General features: G+C 40.5%; 1 protein-coding gene across 2 annotated transcripts in view; it reads right to left on the bottom strand.

The window, feature by feature from the left end:
- MNAT1 (MNAT1 component of CDK activating kinase) overlaps positions 1-20887 on the bottom strand; it is a 117877-nt gene that overhangs the window by 64421 nt on the left and 32569 nt on the right. For both annotated transcript variants that reach the window (XM_053980322.1, XM_053980323.1), the window contains exons 2-5: positions 19108-19260; positions 17422-17495; positions 8960-9063; positions 4846-4986 (exon numbers count right to left, since the gene is read on the bottom strand). In XM_053980322.1, coding sequence (XP_053836297.1) covers positions 4846-4986; positions 8960-9063; positions 17422-17495; positions 19108-19260 — 472 coding nt within the window. The remainder of the gene's footprint in view (positions 1-4845; positions 4987-8959; positions 9064-17421; positions 17496-19107; positions 19261-20887) is intronic.

The following is a 20887-nucleotide window of genomic DNA, read 5'->3' as shown; positions in this document are numbered from 1 at the left end:
CAGCAACTTATTTTTAGGGAAGCCAGCCAATTTTTAAAAATATATATACATATATATATATATATACACACACATATATATATATACACAAAGTAGTAAAATGAATAGTTAAGCAAATGAATTACTTAAGCTGTCAGGACAGAATGATTATTAACATGCATATATGTAAGTGCATTTTTGAGAGAGTCAGGAAATTATTGGCCAAGTAATTTTCTAAGAGACTAATGTGACTATCTACATGCACACAGAAATCCTTGAGAATTCTTGGCTAGAAGCTCCATGAAGTTGAGTGCAGGGAAGAAGTTCAGACAGATTCTTCCTGGATTGCTCTAATACAGTATTTTCTTCCTAAGGCCCTCACACATCACATTTACTTCTGTTTCAAAGAGCCAAGCAAATACTGAACTATGAACCATATTTGTTACTCACAAAACCAAACAGATTTTATTAACAGGACTGTGATGTTTTTAATGATTCAGTTCAAGGTAAGAGGTTGGTTGTTTTTAATGCCACAAAATGCCTTGCTGTTTTTATGGTACCTAGAGAAATCCTCTGAAGTGATCATGAAGAACAGTAACGTTGTACACTGACTTTTCACATCACTCTCTAGTGTTTTTTCCCTTCTATATTTTATTACCTTCCCTTTGCCTTACCACTAGAATGCAAGATAAAAGCAGAAAACTCTCACAAGTCAAGATCTGGTCCAGAATCACAAGTACAACAACTAAGGCACAGGTTCCTACTTGCATTTCTGTGATCAGCTGGGAGGAGGGAGAGAAGATACAAAAAACCTAAATTGTAGGGACATCTAGTTTTTGAGCAACTGGGAGAAAATTTGGGGCACAAATGCACTAGTTTAGAGTCTGCTTCTTTCAAGTGTTGTACATCTCTAACCTGCATGCAGCAGCATGTGCTGTCAGAAGAGGTTAAGGATGTTGAATTCCTTCAATCACCAGATTTAACATGTTAGGGGAGAAGGGAAGAGTAGAAAGCATTCTCCTGTTCATTTTGTTGCTTATATTCCTTCAACACTCACTGCATTTCTAATAAAATGATTCAAGGAAGCCAATTTTTAACCATCTTCTCAGGAGTTCACACAATGACCAGATTACACAACTGTGGGAAACCCACACTGCCAGCAAGGCACCACATCCTGATTGTTTGTCCTTTTGAATATGCACAGAGCCCTTCTGTTAACTATTAACACACGTGGAAGTTCCAACCCTGTGTTTATCCATACCAGCAATTTTCTGTATGGGAAAACAAACTGTCTACACTATGAACAAAGCTGGTTATACACAACAATTTCTGGAAGATTTGTCTCAAAACCCTTGAGGTTCTGGTGAAAGTGTGGATATGACGTCTTTAACGCCTTTGCCTGGCTCCAAGCTATGCCACAGTCCAGGGAAAACCTGCTCCTCTGCCATGTGCTGCAATCCCATTGTCCTCATGCCTGGGAATTATGGGCTGTCGAAGAGGAGAGTGCAAGTCCCATAAAACACAAGAGATCATCTTAGAATCCTCGGTATACATATGAGAGAGTTTGTACAGCACATAAAGAAAGTGCTTCAATATTTTACTCAGCCTGGATTATCCATGACTATCCAAGGCTAAAAAAAATCCCCAAACAAACAACAACCCAAAATAAAACACTCATAATAGCTCTCCCAGTGATGCATAAAGTGCATTTGAGACTGCAAGTCTAAATTACAACAGGGTATTGTGCTTTTAAAGTGAGAGGTTTTATTGTAAAAGAGGTGACCTACAACAAAGGTAACACAGAAATTCCCTAATTAGTAGTGGGAGGCAAAAACAACCAAACTGCTCTCCCAGTGGCCTGCAGAGCCTGAGTCCCCCTGATGCCTCCCTGATCTTTCCAGCACTTCACACTGGTCTTCCCCTCCCTGTTCCCAACCAAGGATGGTTTCATGGAGCCTTGGCCCCAGGTCCAGTCCTTTCTGCAGGAGCCCCTGCACTCCCCAGGCTGGCCAGAAACCAGGAGCCACTGCACAACATTTAGAATACTAAACATTTTTCTGTGCCTCTGTACTACCTAAATTATCAGCTCTTTGAAGATGGTACAGCATTCTCAAACACTTTCGCACACGATTGAGACCTTTGCTCCATATGAAATAAGTACCACATCTAATGACTTGGACCACCAAGATGAGGACAGGGAAGGAGCATCTCTCCCATGAGGAAAGGATGAGGGCACTGGGATTGCTCAGCCTAGAAAAGAGAAGGTTTTGAGGTGACCTCATTGTGGCTTTCCAGTACCTGAAGGAAACTGACAAAAGAGATGGAGACTCTTTACAACAGCCTGGAGTGGCAGGACAAGGGAAATGGCTTCAAACTGACAGAGGGCAGCTTTAGATTAGACACTGGAAGAAATTCTTTCCTGAGGGTGGTGAGGCCCTGGCACAGGCTGCCCAGAGAAGCTGTGGATGCCCCAACACTGTCAATGTTCAAGGCCAGGTTGGATGGGGCTCTGAGCAATCTGCTCTAGTGGAAGCTTTCCCTCCCCACAGCAGAGGGTTGGAATTGGATGGTCTCCAAGGACCCTTCCAACCCAAGCATTTCTATGATTCTATGAGATCTGCAGCTTCATAAGATTTCAGCACCAAAGGTAAAATTCATTTATTGACAAGGAAAATACCTGACATCTCTACTTGTACAACACAAAAAATGTGTCTTAATTTTTTTTTTTTTTTTTTTTTTTGTGGCCCAGTGGCAGAGGCAAACTTGGAAAAAAAAATTACCAAGATCCAGCAGTGGGCTGCAGGCTGACAGATCAGGTGATCTGTCCAAGGGAGAAGATTCAAAACCAATGTCAGATTCCCTCCTTCCTGTGCTCTCACAATCCTGCAGAGTCAGTGGTGTTACCACTGGTATCTCTGTAGCCAGAAATTAATCCTTTTTTGGCTAAGCACAGAACCAGCAACCATAGATAGAAGATTTTTTTCTTAATTCTTTCTTTACACTGCTGCTGCTTATGCTTGGCTTTTGCTGCATTTCTCAATTAAGTTTTATTTATGATCAGTTTCATTTTCAGATTTGGAGCACAGCATTAGAGGGATTTCAGAGACCATAGGAAAAATTTATTTCTTTAACAACTGCTGGTTTTCCAGAGACTTTGTAAGTCATTACACAAACACTTCAGTGCTGGTTTTATAAACCTTAGTAATATTACAAAACAAGTTTTGGCTCAAAGTTAAGTTGACACTGCCCCTTCAGAAAAAGAGACACAACTTGAAACTGTCCAGTTTCCTCCCTCAGCCTTTAAAAATCACCTTTATATTGTTTTTAGAATATTAAGGTATGTTTTAATAGCAATACATATGCAATCACAGTTAAATCTACTTATTTTAATCATGTTTTAAGGGTTATTTATATCTATTCTTTCTGCAAGCCACCTGGTGAAGGTTTCCAGTAAAACCAAATGCTGTGTTAAAAAAAAAAATTAAACAACCACACATCAACCACTAGTCTCTAGTCAGTTAGGAGTGTGTTTTAGAACAGGTTTTTAAAAAGTCAAACTCAAAATCCGTATTCTGAGAATTTAAACTCAAATTCATAGTGGAGTGTTTATTAATTTATCCACCTATTCCTAATTGTGTGGACTCTAAACGCATTTACCTTTAAAGTGAAAACAGATTGCTGGATGTAAAGATATAGGCTTGGCTTTTTTAAAAAACCTTTCTGCTCATCTCTGCTTTTGTCTACAAAAGGAAAACCAGTAACAGGTTGCCAGGAATCCTGGCTTGAAGAAAGGCATCTATCTCTTCAGGAGGCTCTGAAACTCCTAAACTTCACTTAGATCCTCTCTCCATGTCAGTGCCTTCTGCCCTGGCTCAAAGAGGAACTCTACTTTTTCAGGAAAAGTAGAAAAGTATCTGTATCTTGAATAAGAACTGAGACTACAAAGCAGGAATTATCACTGTATTAGTGTGAGACGCACTGATATAAGAGAGAAAATATTATTTGGATATGCCAAGCAGCTTTAAACCATGCTGACACAGCTGAACCCATGTTTGTATGCATACATACTTCTTTTTTTCTGATTTCCCTCAGGGTTACACATGGCTGTGTGTACACAGACTGTCCTTATGGGTGTTAAACCTGTGAATGTGTGTGTATGCATGTCTGTACACACACTTGTATTGAAAAAATTGAGATGTGAACCTTGTTTAAGTAACACATTTAGTGAGTTTCTCTATGCCCACACATTATTGCATTTCAGATGCAGAATCAGTAAATTAATCAAGATTACCACGATTTCCAAAAGCAGTCTGAGTTTTCCTCTGTGTGTCTATACAAGCTTCCTTCACTTCAACAGGAGCAACTTGTACAGGAGAAGTTGCAGTAAGAGAACTTGACACACTCAAGGCAGAAAACTTTTCATTGCAGTCGTTTTTGCATTCAAAGGGAACACCTATCACTTGGTTGCTCTGATTGAGCAAGGGCTGAGCAATGCTTGGATAACTCATGAGGTTACTGCTCTCCACCATCTCCACTGCAGAGGTGGCTGAGTCAAGAAGCACCTCCTGATGACCTTTTTGCTTCCACACACCAGACTCTCAGCCACTACTCAGAACTGCTTAACAAGCCAACAGTGGTAGAGTCCAATTAGGTCTACAAATCCCAGAAGCAGTCTTCATCCAGCCCCTAGCTTACCAAAACCAGAGCGGTTTGCAACACTGACATAAACAGCAGGTGAGAGAATGGAAACACAAAACATGCAAAACAGGGAAATAGGGACAGATCTGTTAATTCCATGCAGTTAGCAGTGATAGAGATGAATGTCAATGCTACTGAGCTTTCAAAGCCCCTGCTTTTGTTACTCACCAGATCATCCAGGAGTGCCTGTTTATTCTTCCTTTTCATCATCTGCTGTAGCTGCTCTTCCTTCTGCATGAACAGCCGCCTTTGTTCGCTCTCCTGCCGCTCTACCTCCAGAGCCTCCTCCAGCTCTTCCTGCTCCCGTGTCTGAGAGGGAAATCAGAAATCAGCTCACAGCAACCCCACAGCTCCACTGCCCCCCAAGGGACCCCAGGCAGGCCCTGCAAGGGGAAAGCAGCCAAAACCTACCTTTTAAAGCAGAATTTTAAGGTGACTATGGATGATTATTCTACCTCCTCATTGTCCAGTGTAAAGCTAAGATTTTTAACTTGCTGCTCACTGGAGTCAGATCTGACTCCTTAAAAGTTAGGGAATGGCTTTTCCCTACGCTTTCTCTCTAAAGTGAGCCCCTCTCAGCTCCCACACATCCTATAACTCCATGATGTAAGTAGGGTGAACAAAAACATGATCCCACAATACTGTTCCTAATCATCTCGCTCAGCCCAGACCAGCTGCATCTTCTTTGCAAAGCACACTGTGCTCGTAAGTGGTGTAGAAGGAAAAATGAGAAATTACAAATATGTGAATATTAATAGGGAAGCCTATGTCTTTAAGCATTTAAGCACTAAATGTGAAAATGTCACATTTTCAGAAAATAAGGAATTTTTCCTATAACATGGATTGCAGTCATGTGACATGAGATGAAAAGAAAGATTACTAGTACAAAATGACAGGTTTTCGTTACAGATCTATTTCTTGGCAAGTATTTTTTTTAATGTGCAAACTATTAGGTAATCTGTATTTAAAATCACAGTGAAAGAATAAAAAAATAGAAGAGGGCTCAGAGACAGAGGAAAATAAGAGGATTAAACAATTTAATAAAGAAGGTGGATCAAAAGAATGTCAGTTTGGTTGCCAGAAAGTACAAGGAAAAACATACTGGAAACATTTTCCAAATCTTCTCCATCAAATATACTAAAGCAAAGGGAGATGCAGTAAAAATGGCAAGATAATTAAAATTTTATAAACTTAATGGATGATTTATTGATGAAAGGAGTTTCAGCAGAACATCATAGGGGAAGACACTGATCTCTTCTCTGATGCCCAGTGACAGAACCCGAGGGCATGGCCTGAAGTTGTGTCAGGGGAGGTTTAGGTTGGATATCAGGAAAAGGTTCTTCCCCCTGAAGGTGGCTGGCACTAGAACAGGCTCCCCAGGGCAGTGATCACAGCACCAAACCTGACAGAGTTCAAGGGGTGTTTGGACAATGCTCTCAGGCACAGGGTGGGACTCTTGGGGGTGGTGCTATGCAGGGCCAGGAGCTGAACTCAATAATCCCTGTGGGTCCCTTCCAACCCAGCTTATTCTGTGATTCTGTGACCATTATCGAGGCCAAGACCATAGTAAAGTTTGCTCTAATCATAAAGTTATATCATAAAGCACAGCTACCTAATAAAGCCAAAATATGCCCAAAAATATCCCTTCACCAAACAGATTGAGCCAGTGGGTCCCAGTGAGACTGAGTTACTCCTGGGAGATCTCATCACCTGCCACCGAGCCAACAGAAGCTGCTTCCATTTTGTAATTGCTGCAGTGATGCTGGTAAAAAGCTGGTCACCAGCCAGCAACCACCTGGAATTGGGCTCTCTTTGCATTTAATGAAAGGAAGAAAACAAACAAGAAAATCCCCATATTTCTAACTGAGGTTATGTCTGAAAATTAAGGGATTTAGTTCATTCAGTCAACAAGACAGAAGAGCTCAGGGTCTTTGAGACATTCCAAGGCTCTTCCACATTTATCTCTAAAGATTGCCTGGAATTTGCACTGAAACAGAAGAAAACTTGTAAGGGAAGTGCTGACAGACCTAGTCTGAAGAAACAGCCCAGAAAAATTATAGTCTGAAATAAGTAAACTGATAAACAAACTTAAACCAGAGTAGACTACAGGAAAATGGAAGACTTATCACATGTCAGATCAAATTCTTTAAACAGTAAAAGAGATGAGTTCAATAGGCAGCAAGGGTTGTGTCCAGACTAAAGATAATCTAAACACAATCCTGATATGTGAAGGAAAAGATGATGACAGTGAAGCCTGGAGTAATCTCAAGTCTACAAGTGAAGGATAGAAAGTAAAATCACGTTTCGCCACATTCAGGAAAGGATAATCACTAAAACATGCACATTCGCATCACAGAATTCAGACACAACTATTTCAAGACTGCACAAAGCAGCAAGTGAAATTAAACATCTAGTGATAAAGTAGGAAGCAACAAGTTACCCTACGACTGAGGAAGTGCAAATATTTAAGGGAGAAACACTGGAAAAGCTGTAGTCCACTCAGGATGCAAGGTTTTATAAATAAAAAGTGTATATAAATATCTAGATATTTAAAAAAACTATTTATAATTGCAAGAACACCAAGACTTTCACTTTTTTTCTAAACTACAAGAGAAGAACAGTTTTAGGATCAATGTATTTCCAGCAGAGATGGGAAAACAGAGTTCCTTTACGAGAGGCATTAAGATCTCTGCATTCAATTCTGCCAAACACAAATCACAGTGGAGCAAGCAAAGGGTAACAAAAACAACAAGAGGGACAGAAAACATCTATATCCCTCAGAAGCAACCACGTCAAGAATGTAGGGACAATGACTGGCCATAAGAAGTTTAAGCAAGAAAGCAGAACACCTTTTACCATACATGGAGTAAAGATATGCCAAAACTTGCTTAGAGGAGCTGGAGAGGAAAAGCAACACTTCAGCTTTTAGGAGAGGGGGAAATTTATGGACAAGATGATGCAGTTTTTGTAATAACCATTGTGTAAAGTCTATTATTAAGTTTCAATTGTTGAAAAAGAAATTATGAATGCTTCAAATGTTAAAAAGGAAAAAAGAGAAATGTTTCCAGCTCTTCAGTGAGTCTGGATTCACACAGGCTTGCCCAGCTTCCAGCAGCCAGCCTGCAGCACAGCAAGACTAGAGCACAGCAAATAGAAGTCCTGGGGGCTTGAGTGGGTACAGGGTATTACAGAGCTGCTTGACAGCATCACACAGCCCCTGCACAGGCTGTCAGAGCCACTTCCTTGAAGGGAAGGTGGGCTGCAGGCAGAGCTGTTCTCACTGTGACCCCAGAGGCTGCAGCTCCATTGTAAAATAAGACACGCAGCCAAAGCTTTGGCAGGTCTCTTCAAGCTCTGAAGCAGAGGATATTGCACAGTGTCAGAGACAGGATAACAGATCAGAGATGGACCCCTAGGGAAATTTCCTTGCCTTTAAAAGGAAGAGGTTCAAACAAACATTTTTCAGATTCCAATCTCCTCCTGTGAAATCCTAGAGCTAAAGAAATCACTCAGAGTTTTGCCACAGACTTCAGGGGAGTGAGGATTTCACCCCTACTGATTTGAAAGCAAGTCCTTAGTGCAACTGGATTACAAACACAAACCCTTGTTATGTCACCCTCTGGGCAGACATTTTCCTTCAAGAACTGATAACAATGTGTATTTTTATGCTGAAAAAATATTTAACAGATTAAACTTTTCTTACAGGAATAAATGCATGGAAGTTTATTTTTAAAGAACAAAATGATATGTGAGCCATAATTTAATGAATGAATCTTCAAAGAACCCTGTGTTTTGCATACAGATTATATATACAAAATCCCTGATGTTACTGTTATCAGCTCTTGAACAAAAGTTTTAATGTTTGTTTCAACATCTTTCATTTTGATTTTTGCATAAACCAGGCCTGTGTTTTGCCTCAATTTTACAACTCTCTCCTGGGAGCTTCATAATGTCTGAGTCTGGATTCCTTTTTTCCTTCAGATGAGAAAGGAACGATTGTCCTGGTGTAGGAATGAACTTCATCTCTCCTGGATATTGTCCAACGACACTGCCAGCACACATGCCGTGGTGATGTATGAGACACAGGCTCTACTGCCTGCCCCTCTCCTCAAGCCCTTCCCAAAATAAAGCATAACTACATTTCAACTATCAACCTCAATATTTAAATACAAAGAACTCTGCATAGTGTTTTCAGCTTTGATTTGTTTTAGGAAAGTACTCCACAAATCCTTTAATTCTTTAACAAATGAATAAAAATTGTAGGGGAGAAAAGTTAACTAACCAGTTTTAACTTATTCTTCTGAATGACTTCTTTGTTATCCTTTTGATACAGCTCCATTTTCTTTTTGGTGTTCTCCAAGTCCACATTGTTGGTCAAGTTAAATACTGCATAAATATTATAAAGACAGAAAGCAAAAGTATTAGGTCAGCATGCATGGCTACGACAAAGAAACACTATTCTTATGCTCTCTATCCCTTCTAGCCAAATATAAACATTGCAGTAACAGAACCTATTTAAACATGCCATATAAAGACAGAGACAATCTGCTAAGTCACTGCACTTCAACAAAAGCCAACAGAGTTTCTGTAGGTTTACACATCTGTAGGAGATTAAAATTTGAATCTTGAATCCCATTTTGTGACACTGTAATGATACACATGAATAATCATCATACTATTCATAAAAGACTGAACTTTCCAAGTAGCAGTTATAGCTAAGAAAACGGTGATTCCTGTAAAATTAAACTAGACCAAACACTATGAATATATGAAGACAAGGTTGGAAATTAAATCATTTCTTTTCACAGGGAATATCTAATGCACAAAGACTACAGTGACCGAATTCTCAGGTACACAAAAAATTACATTGCTTGATAATTTAAAGGCGCCTATGTACTTTTATTATGAGGAATCTGCAGATGCTTGCAGATTAATAGGTCAGCTGACTTTCTTTTGATGTCTCTCAATGGTGACAGACTATATCTCATGTAATTATGAGCAAGCAGGGTCAGCCAGCAAGCTCCATAGTTTAGCACAACATTCCCAATTATCTACACATGGATATCTCAAGAAATTGAACAGTTTCTATAATCAACAGCTTGAAAGATGTAGATGGTTTGGATGATTTGCAATTTGATACAATGCCTGAGCCCTTCACCTCTAGGTCACTGGTTCACTTGTGGGTCAAGTGAATTCCAACTGAACGCCGTTATCACTGGGAAGTCGCTTGGTGATCCCCATCCTGAGTGGATGCTGGGCTCATGCCCATGGCCTTAGAGCTACTGAACAGTGCCAGCACAGAGCACTCAAAGCCTCCAAGAGCTCTGTCACATGCCTACAAGAGCAGCGAGAAAATTTGTGCTGCCATTGATAAATCCTCCACAAGAAAACAACCGCGCAGTGACCGTGCTGCGTCAGACCCTAAAGGGAAGGAGGGTCTTGTGGAAACACCAGCCTGGCACTTGGGAGGTTTGGGTTCAGTTCTCTCTTCCAAGGCTTTTAGGCAACCAGGGCCAAGCCAAGCCTGGGCACAGGCACCACTGCCAAGTCATTTGTACCAGGGAGGCTGCTGGAGAGGAACAGAAGGAAGCAGCATGAAGTCTGTTGTTACTCATCAGGGTAACGCACATCTCAGTTTGGAGAACATCAGATCCCTTTCATCCTCACCACATGTAACATGCCAGAGAAGAGCACTTAGGAGGGTTCTAGGCAAACCAAACCAAAAGTAGCCCAGACTGGCAAACCAGGTGAGAACAGTGAAGGAAACATCAAGAAATCAATGCCAGGAGCAAATGGAGGTAAGAAGAGGAAGGTCCAAAGTGGTAGAGCCGTGGGATGAAGGTCAGCTCTACAAGCCCAGCTCACTGCTGCCAAGGGAGGCATTCCTGCTGTTATGCCCCTCCACCCAAACACAGGCCTCACTCTTTCTCCTGCTCTGATTCCAGATACTTAGATACTCTGCAGTGTCAAGAGAAATCCTCCAGTAACCTGAACTGGCTCAGCACAGGGGCTGAGTGCCAGAGAGGGTACCACGGAAGTAATAAAAGGGTACAGATGGGAATAGGAACACTTTCTTGCCAGGAGTACCAAACCACCACATCATCTTGCTCTTATTAAAAATACTCAATTTCCTCAAACTGCCAAAAAAAGGGCTCAGCAAGATACAGTTCAAAAACTTCCTAACCTTAAAAAAAAAAAAAAAAAACCCCACTGTATTTATTTTTCCCATTTTCCAAATAATAAGCAGTATCAAGAGGACAGCATTTCAATTCAGTCGGGCTCCTGAACCAGCTGAACTTGTACAGCCCCACCCCAGCATCCTCAGTTCAGAGGGAAGACCTAAGATGGCTGAGTTTGTGCTTTAAGAATTTCAGAATCAACACCTGAGTTGAATTTTTGAATTTTGCTACTGTTCCTGGGCAGACCACTGGGCCTCTGTACTGGAGGTCTCCCACTGGCAAGAGTCAGAAAAAAGGGAATAAAGGTTCCCTTCTCCTACACACCACCTGCTGCTGCTGTATCTCCACACTATGGCTTCAGGCAGCACTTCTCCCTGAGGTCTTGATCTCATCCCAGCTGGGACCTCTGGGCACTGCCATAACCCAAACAAGCCATTTAAAGTTCAGCTGTTTGGTTTTTGGAAGCAAGCTACCCATCCCAAATGTTTTGGGGTTTTTTTCCCCTCCAAAAGGAATGACATTTTCTTATTTCATATTGTGACAAACACATACTTTTTGGTTGCAGCAACCTCTCCTTAGTAAAACATTATTTTAGTCTAAATATTTAGTATTTTAATGGCAATCTGACAGCCAAATTTCCAGTCTACAGTTGCCCACTGACAAGAAGTTTTAATATTTGAATATTAGGGCACAGAAGAAGTGTCATGTGAAAAAGCTGGCACACAATCAGCCCAGGGCTCTGCAGTGACAGCAGCTGCATGGCAATGTCAGCACTTCCTACAACTTAAATCCACACAGCAGCTCTCTAAACTCTTCAATGACGACACAAGAAAGAAATAGCCCATGAGCCATGCTGTGCTAGCAGGATGCCCAGATGCCACCTTCAGGTGCATGAGGAGATGCCAAATTGCCTTTAGGCTCCTGAACATCATGAATATTTCTCTAAAAATAAATCTAGCCATAAGCTGATGATCTCTGTTTTGCAATTACTGCTGTTTGAAACCTTCAGGGTTTGTTTTTCTGCTTCTTTCTCAGTTATCTTTAATAGGTCCAACTGGTCACAATTTGGTCTGTAAAACAAGAAGCTTAAGATTTAAAACTCATACTGGGAAAAAGCAGGCATGTTTTAATCACTTGTAGATGCCTACCTTTATTAAGAACTGCTTATAAAAATGGGTGTATTTTGGTACTTCACATTAACATTTCTATCTAAAAAATATCTATTTCTGCATCAATGTTTGGGAAATTTCACCTGTACAGGCACCCTAAAAGCCCACTGCACTGCTCATGGTGGAAGTGTTTATCACCCCCTTGTTTTCCTGCTGTGGCTGGAACCAAACCACAGCCACAACCCTCTCAGCAGTCAGATCTGCTCACACCATGCTGACTCTGCTCTCCCCATTTTATCCTGGTTTGTCACTCAAGGATATTGTAGTACACCAACAATCAGAGATTCTAACTTCCAGCCCCCTCAAAGGCCAGAGGAAATTTGTCCCAGAGAATGCTGATCTACAGCCACTGATAAGAAACATTGTCCTGGTCCTAAGCATCTCCTCCTCAACACTGACTTGTACACATTTCAAGAGTGGAAACACTTAAGACATTTTGTTGTAAGACTGGAAACAGTGTAAAAGAGTGTTAAAAAGTGTAAAAAAAAAAAAAAAAAGGCAAAACAATGGAAAGTGTGACAGTGTAACCTGGATCTGCCTACATCAACTTCAGTGTCAACAGCTGCCCTTTAGCTCATGCAAACAGCATCTTCTGTCCTACAATAAACACCTACCAGCAAAACAAGCTGCTCTTTGACACTGCATGGTTACCAGTGGCCAGCCAGCCAGCCAAAACATCTTTCAACATATTTTCTAATAAATTTTTCATGAGCTTCAAACGTCTTTTCATCAATATTTATAGAATACAAATTCTTGCCATTGTATCCTCACAATACAAAGCTGACAAGTCTGCTTTGCAAGGGGCACTAGGGCACCAAAAAAAAATTAAGATATTATTTCCCTCTCTTGCCCTTTGTCCCCTCCACAAGTTACTTGGCATTTAAAACCCAACAGCTATAAAACCAAAGAACACTTGTTCTTGTTGCTAACACTCAACATATAAACTTTAACATAGGACTATGCAGCGCTTTTTTTATTTGGCCTGCTTTGAGTTTTGCCAGAAATTTATTTTAAATATACTTCATAACTCCAAAAAAAAAAAATTATAGAACTAGAAGAACTAGAAAGAGTTAAAAATTCCAACTCATATGCTACACCTACCCTGAAAAAATATTGGTGTAGATCTGAATATGAGTGGCAAAGCAGATGGCTGGTTTGAAAAGGTTTCAAAGAGAAGACAGACTTATTTTTGTCCATGCTGAAATATAGCATAAGCCGATATAAGAGGCCTGAAGCCCTTCAGGGAAAAGAAACAGAAGCTGTTTTGTATGCAACAATTATTTATCTTCTTATCCATCTCACATTGGTTGGTTTATAAAATGACTTGCCTTGAGACATCTGTTAAGTATAACAGGAAGACTATTGTGTTTTTGTGAAACATTTCATTCTATTTAGGTGAAACTCCCAAGTTCTGAAATTCAGCCTCTACAGGGACTTTCTCTGTTTTTCAAAACAACAACATTCATTATACAATTCTACAACAAATGAAAAAAAATATTTTCCTTGTTATAAAAAAGAAAATGAGACAAAAATTTTAATTAAGTGGCACAATAATTTGTCCAGAGACATAGCAGTATGAATGAATATCACTCCACTGCAGGACTAAGTCCCTCAAAATCTCCTTTTTAGACTAAGACTGAAAATTATTAGCATTAGTTGACTATAAACAATATTCCTCCCATCCTACTACAAACAACTCCTAAATTATCATCTCCTTAAAACCCCAGATTGGGAATGGCAGAGTGCTACAGAAGGAGACAAAACTTCATCCTCAGTTTGCCTGGGATGTCCCAGGCTACTGTGGCAATTTCCCTTGGTGCTTTTGATGCCTGACCCCTGTACTTTTAAAAGGGGAAGGAGTGGAGTGAGGGGGAGAAAAGATGGAAAAGAATTTAACAGATCCCTTTCAACCAACATTTCTGGGATTATAACAAAATAATTCTCAGAAACAAAAGAAAACCCACAGTTAAGCCAGAAAAGTCTAGTTAGGTATCAATGATTATTTCTATTTATCCTCAGCAGTCTTTTATTGAGTCAATAACTTTTCCAGAAAAGCTGTAAACAGCAATGAATGACTGAAATCACTCAGCCCTATCCATCACTCTAAGAAAGACCATTTTGGCTGGAACAGTGTGATGACTGAAACAGATCTTTGATAAAGCTGCCCAGTTTCCAGTTGGGTTATTGCCTGTGTCAGGACCAGCAACACCATCCTCGAGAACACACACACAGAGGGGGGAAAAAACCAAACCACAAAACAATAAACAGCACAACCCACAAGTGATCACAGATAGCAAAACCCTTTCTATCCAAGGATCACTTGTCAGAGAAGCGTTCTGAGAGAAAGTCCTGGTATTGCATAAAGTCCTGGAGGATCGGGGAGACACGGGAATACACAAAGAACAGCAGCCTCCTTCGGAGCTGAATGCTTTTTAAAAAGCAGGATTAACCATAACCATTGTGCTGCGGTAATGCCTGGGGGCCTCACTCAGGTACCAGGAGAAGGTGCCAGGCACACACTGGGAGGTGGGTCCTGCTCCAAGAGCTTTCACACAGGGCTTGAAAAATGGCCAGAGATACTCTGGGGAAGCAGAAATTCTTGGGGGAAGAAGAAAACTTTGTAGAAAGAGCAAGCGAAATTCACATTGTGGCCACATAGTGCAACTTGTAGCAACAATCAAAGGTTTAACCAGGTCCCTCTCACCCTATGGGCACAGACCAGACTCACTCAGATACATGTTTTCCACACCTTTCCCAAAGGCAGGTTTTAACCCTTTCACTTTATTTTTATTCCTAGTGTTAATGACAACAAACTGTGCTTACAATGTTCTCAAATTGTCCAACTGATTTTTCTTCTGGGGAGAACTTGCTTTAAAAATGTGTTTTTTATTTAAAGCCTTGTTTAACACATTTTAGCCCAAAGCATTATTCAGTGGCTACACTCGAAACCACTTCAAAAAACCTGTTTTTTATAATAGAAATCTTAAAAGGTGACTATCCTAATGTTTGTTTGACCTTCCCACATACACACATGCTGCTGCTGCACCATCCAACTCTTCTATTCCAATAGAAAAAGTCTGTAGGTAAAAAACAGCTGATATGAAGGAGGAAAATGTGTTTCAAGTGAGGTCAGCAATTGCTGTGTCTCATCCATGGCTAGTTTTGGAGCTGACCTACCTGGAATATTTGGAAAACCTATCAGAATCAGGGCCACGTGAAATACACCTATACAGGATGTTAACATTTTGTCTGTGCTAAGCAACTACTTCATTTAAGCCCCTACAACAACTCCAGAAACGAAACCTTCCAGCAAAGAGGAAAAAAAAAAAAAATAAAGGTAAAGCTGCACTTTGATCCTCTCACAGAAAAACTGAAAGTTTGGGGCATGAGGAAAGGGGAAACCTTCCCAACCACCACCAGTTACTGCAAGTCTGCTGAATGTTGGCTCCACAAGGCAAAGCTGCCCTGCACATCCTCTCTTTTCCATCTTGCAGCCCAGTTTTCCACATGAGCAAGCAAGCAGGGAGTTCAGAGACACACAAAAATGAAATAACTCCTCTCAGCAGTAAAGTGTGACATGATCATACAGAGTCAATGACTTTTAACACACTGTTCAGTCACACCATTCACAACATGCACTGGAAAATGCCACATCAGACAACTGCCAGGTGGGGAATTCTGCCCAGGACCACAGCAGGGATGGGCTTGGAGACAAATGTGCAATGGGCTTTGTCACCAGGGAAAGCAAACAGGGCTTGAACTCTTGCCTAAAGTGGTGTTGTTGAATCTAACCTGTCCTTTGGGATCTGTCTGGAGTTGGGATATCAAAAATGAACTCACTGACAGTGAAAATTAAGAGTCTTCTGACTGCACCCCTTCTTTCCTCTCATCACCCTGGCTGCCACATGAACGAACTAGGATGCAGTTGGACTTCAAATTTTAGATGTTCCTCTCAGGTAACTAACTCCAATTCCTAAAAACTCTATCAAGCTTCTTCACTATGCATTTGCAGGGCCAAAACAATTACTGGCCAAATCACTTTTTTTCATAAGGTTATCAAGACCAGCCAGGTTTCTGCTGCTTCTAAAACCAAGTTCCCAGTACAGGATTTGGAACCATTTGCAATGTAACCACCTAATCTCAAGAGCTGTAAAATCATAACATCCTGCACAAATTCTTGAGGTTCAGACAATTTCAGGCAAAACTTCAACTCCCTTGTTACAGATGTTGAAAATCCTGCAACAGCAGTTAAATGGGAAATTGTATTTAATGCTACATGAAAAAAAGCAGTTTTCCTTCCCATGAGCACACAGATTCTTCCAAGATCCTCTGGCCATTCTTTCTATTCATTCCCTCCTTCTCCCATACCATTCCAAAAAATATACAAACAAAGCTACACCCACATCATCTCCTCCAGATATCTGGACCCATGTGAGTGTGACTGGTGTTTCCCAGCCACACGATTTGGCTTCCCAGCCTCAGCCTCCTGATGCCAACAAAAACATCATACATTGCTCACAGCAATAAGTGTATTGGATACATTTCTACAAAACACCAGAGCGCAAAAAGGAGCAAGGGCTCCTTTGAGAAAAATGAAGGAAAAGTGTCATCTCCATGGTTTCCTTCAAATTACATTTACTGCTCCTCCTGCAAGCTCTAAGTCACCTCTTCTTCCTCCAGGTCAAAAAAAAAAGAAAAGGCTCAGAAGCTCATAAAAACCAAGAGCAAACCATTTAGGAGTCACTCCTTTGAACACATCCTTGTTTTTCTAAGCAAAACCCATCACTCCACCATAAATCACAAGTCACCCTAACTAAGAAGAAAATAAACTCTGTTGATAACATTGTCCCTTCCCCAAAGGGCAAAGTTCTGCTTCAGCTAATCCAAAAAGAAAGAAATCAACGTCTGTTCCTAAACCTTCTCCTTCTGCACAGAAACATAAAATGCTACCACAGTGGTATGTAAGGTCATCAGCTTCAAAGCTGCTTCAACTACTGTACTTGCAGAAGCAAAAATGATGAAAGACACCATATGGCTTCTGTCATGGTAGATAAAGCTAATGGAGGGATATAATGAAAATTTCAATTTCTCCTCTCTTTGTTTAATCTTTGCCAGTGCAGCATTGACAGTCCCCTGCAAGCCTTTCTTTTCCAGCTTGCTTCCTCTTTGGATTGTTTTTTTTCCTCTGGCAGATAAAATGCTTTACTTAACAATGTACTACAGTTCAGCAAATATGATTAAATCCAGAAAAAAAGTAATTAGATAAAAATCTGATACAATGAAAAATCATGTTACAGAAACTGAACTTAGACATTCTCATAGGCAGCTGAGTCAGAAGATAAAAGCTTATGGTCTCATAAGCACAGGACATCAAAAATTCAAGCATTAAGACTTACCAATTTCTTCTATTTCTTCCAAGAAATCATTATATTCATCAAGAGTGGGAAAGTCTTCCTCTCTTTTATTGTATCTTTGAGAGAAGAGAAAAGTATTTATAAAACACAGAAAGATGCAACTTCCATTCAACAAGGCTTTTGCTGCCAGCTGATTAAGCACTGATCTAGTTTTATCTACGGTGTGCTTTGTGACTCCCAGACTGACCAGAATCTTTAAGGGGAGACAGAAGTGCCTGCTCCAAAGGAAGGGAGGCAGCCTGGAAGAAATCTGTGCTATCTTTGCCTGTTGTTTGCCAATTCCTTTTCCAGGGTTACAGGTAAACATGAGCACAGAGGCCAAGACAGAGGAACTCCCAGCCAGCCTTTTAACAAAGGCAGAGACAAGAGTAACACCCACAGAAAAAAAGCTTTTCTAGAACAATCAGAAAAGGGAGTTTGGCTTTGTGCCAACAACAGAAAGCATATGTCAGCAGCAAACTGAAAATGTTACACAATTATCTCATTTCATATCAATAGACCATTTCAGCACTCATATTCACCTCTTCAGAGCTGGAGAAAGTAAAAAGATGAAGGGACAATTGGCTTAGAACATGGACAGCTTTTGAAAGTAAAGACAGGCAGACTTTCTTCCCAAGAAAATATAAAGCTGAGATTTTGCTTGATCTGTGGACCATGACATCCAGGAATATCAAAATCCCAAGAATTGAGGCCATATTCCAATTTGGGGGCATTTTTTTCTGCCTCCTAAAAATTAATCTGGAAAACCCAAGCAGGCCAAGCTTACATTTTCCAACATTTTCTCTTCTAACTAAACTTTATTCCATGTTTATTGACTTATTCCAGTTTGAATTCTGTTAACTTCAATAGACATTAAAATCCAATTTCAAAATTATCACTGCTTTCCACATCAGCATCTTGGTATTCAGTGGCACAGTTTCCCCACATCTCAGCAACATCATATGATTTATTTACTATTGTACCAAGTTTTAGATAGAGGCTGACAAGCTTATAATTTACCTGTAAGTTCACTTAGGCACACACAATTCTCTCTGGATCGTTACATTTATCAGATTTTTTTCTATCAAAACACCAACTGGCTCCCATATTTTCCTTATAAAATGCTGCTTACTGGCCACAAGGAGCAAGATGCAATCTTAGACCTCATTTATCTCAATTTCAAGAGCTTTCAAATCTGCATGAAAGACTGGTAACACCAGGCTTGTAAGGAACCATTTCCACTAACAATTGCTGTGTGAAGCTAAAAACAATGTGAACTCTTTTGCCCATTTTGATTTTGAAGGGAACTGGCCTTCAACTCTCAGAACAGGTCCCCAGGGAACAAAACAATCAAGGTCCTGTTTCTTGCTCTACTGCCATGTTCATCCTTTCAATATCTAATCATCTCCATTTTGGAGCCAAGTCTTTGCCAAAGAAGGCCACATAGAAACACTCAACATCTTCTAATGCTAAGCAGGAATCCCTCAAGGCTAAATTGAGAATTCAGCTTTCAATTGTTGCACAAAATCAGATTCTCTGAAATCCCTCCATTATAAATGGAGTCAAGTTTTATGGTCTGCCACTTAAAAAAAAAAAAAATCTCCCCTGTACTACTGAATAAGTAAATAGTTTTAAATTTTGATCCATGAAATGCATCTACTCTCTGTTCTTTTACATGGTGACACTCACATTTTCAGCACTTTCTTCCGGATTTCCACTTCCTTGTCGACAGCAGGATCCTCAAAGAGCTGTACCCTGAAGTTGCTCTTCCTCAGGGGGGTGTCACACTCGTGGCAGTTCCCAGCCCCTCTCACAAACAGCAGCTCCACACAGCTCTCACATCTGTGGAAGAAAGGAAGGGGTGCAAAGGCACAGATGTTAAACAGGAACTGAAACACAGGAGTGTGCCCCCTTTTTGCTGTTTGCACAGAACACCTCCCCTGATTTCACTCTTTCTGCAGCACCCACCAGAGGCAGGAGGCCAGGGCTCTCCACCCTGCCTGAGCAGAACAGGCTCAGCAGCACAAACACATGGATTCTCCCTGCCCAAACATCTCCAGCTCTTTGCTGGGACCAAGCATCAATACAAAGAAAACGATGGAGTCTGGATCAAGGGGAAGCTGTTTATTGTCATCAGCAAACCCATTTCACATGGGCCAGACTGCAATATCCTTATTTACTCTAAGCACCACCTCGTTGCACAAAAAAAACCCAGTTTATTTTCTTGATTCTGCAGTGCAAGGAGAACTCAATCCAAGCACGGACACAAATCTTGCCTGCAGACTTCCAAGCATCTGTCAGTCCTATCACAAAGGAACTGCTGCAACAAACCTGAGTTAAACTCCAGCCCAGCAAAGCTGAAAGAATCAAAACCATTTCAGTCAGCAACCAGCTTTATGCAGCTCTCCTGTGCCTTCTGGTAATACTTTTTAAATTGCATATAAAATAAACTTTACACAGAGGCTGCACAGAAATAAAACAAAAATAACTTTCTGGTTTTATTTCTTTTGACCTAATGAAGACTTCAGATTTTAACAAGATACTTGCTGACCAGTCAGTTGCCATTTAATAAAGGCAGAACACGTAACAAGAAAGCTGATTTTAAGAAAGAAATACTTGGGTAGTAATAATGTGCAAATTTCTAGCAGAGGACAACACCTGCTGCAGTCATTTCCTACTGCTGGGGAGGCAAAGGGGAGCCTATTTATAGCTTTGCTATATTGAAGCCAAAACAGTTGTACATTAAGGGCTAAGCCATGTTTTACCTTCACAAACCCAGCACAAAAGCTAAACAAGTTAAGAGAAACAACACTGACATGGTTGAGAAAGATCTTAAACAAAACTTTCACACTGCTGACCTATCCCCAACTAAACTGGTTCCAGTCCTTACAGAGGCAGAGATGAGGAGAGCCAACCAGTTTTACCCAGCTTCTGTTTTCAAGATTAGAAAGTGGGAAACAAACACAATTGTATCTCACAATCAAAAAAAAAAAAAAAAAAGGCAATTTTTTGTTGCTGCTAACACATGGAGATCTACAGCTTCAGCCTGTATCTTGCACAGCAGCTGCCAATGTTAAAGAGCAAACCTTGAATTTACTTGGGCATTTTCCTGCTCCAGAATTCCTTTAGTTAAAAAAGAAAATGTATTTATAAATACAAATTGTCTGGTTTGGGAATGATTAAATTTCATTAGCACACTAAGCCTGAAATTTAGAAGCTGCTGGAACATGGACTCAATAAAATAATGAGAAATTAATGTAAGGTACATAATGAAAGCAATTTATGGCCCCACTACAGGAGGGCCAAGAGTAAATGCAAGAGAGCAGGCAAGGCAGGGAAAGAGTTTTCTCCTTCCTCTCCCAACCTGTCTGTGCATGCAGGAGCCCAACATAAGGACAGTTTCACTGCTCTATTCTGGCAGCTCGTCCTGTTTGTGCCTCTCAACACAGCAGCCAAAGCACAGAAAAGT

This window comes from Vidua macroura, chromosome 6 (genome assembly GCF_024509145.1).
Source record: "Vidua macroura isolate BioBank_ID:100142 chromosome 6, ASM2450914v1, whole genome shotgun sequence".
Classification (NCBI taxonomy): domain Eukaryota; kingdom Metazoa; phylum Chordata; class Aves; order Passeriformes; family Viduidae; genus Vidua; species Vidua macroura.
This window is presented reverse-complemented; position numbering and strand designations above follow the sequence as displayed.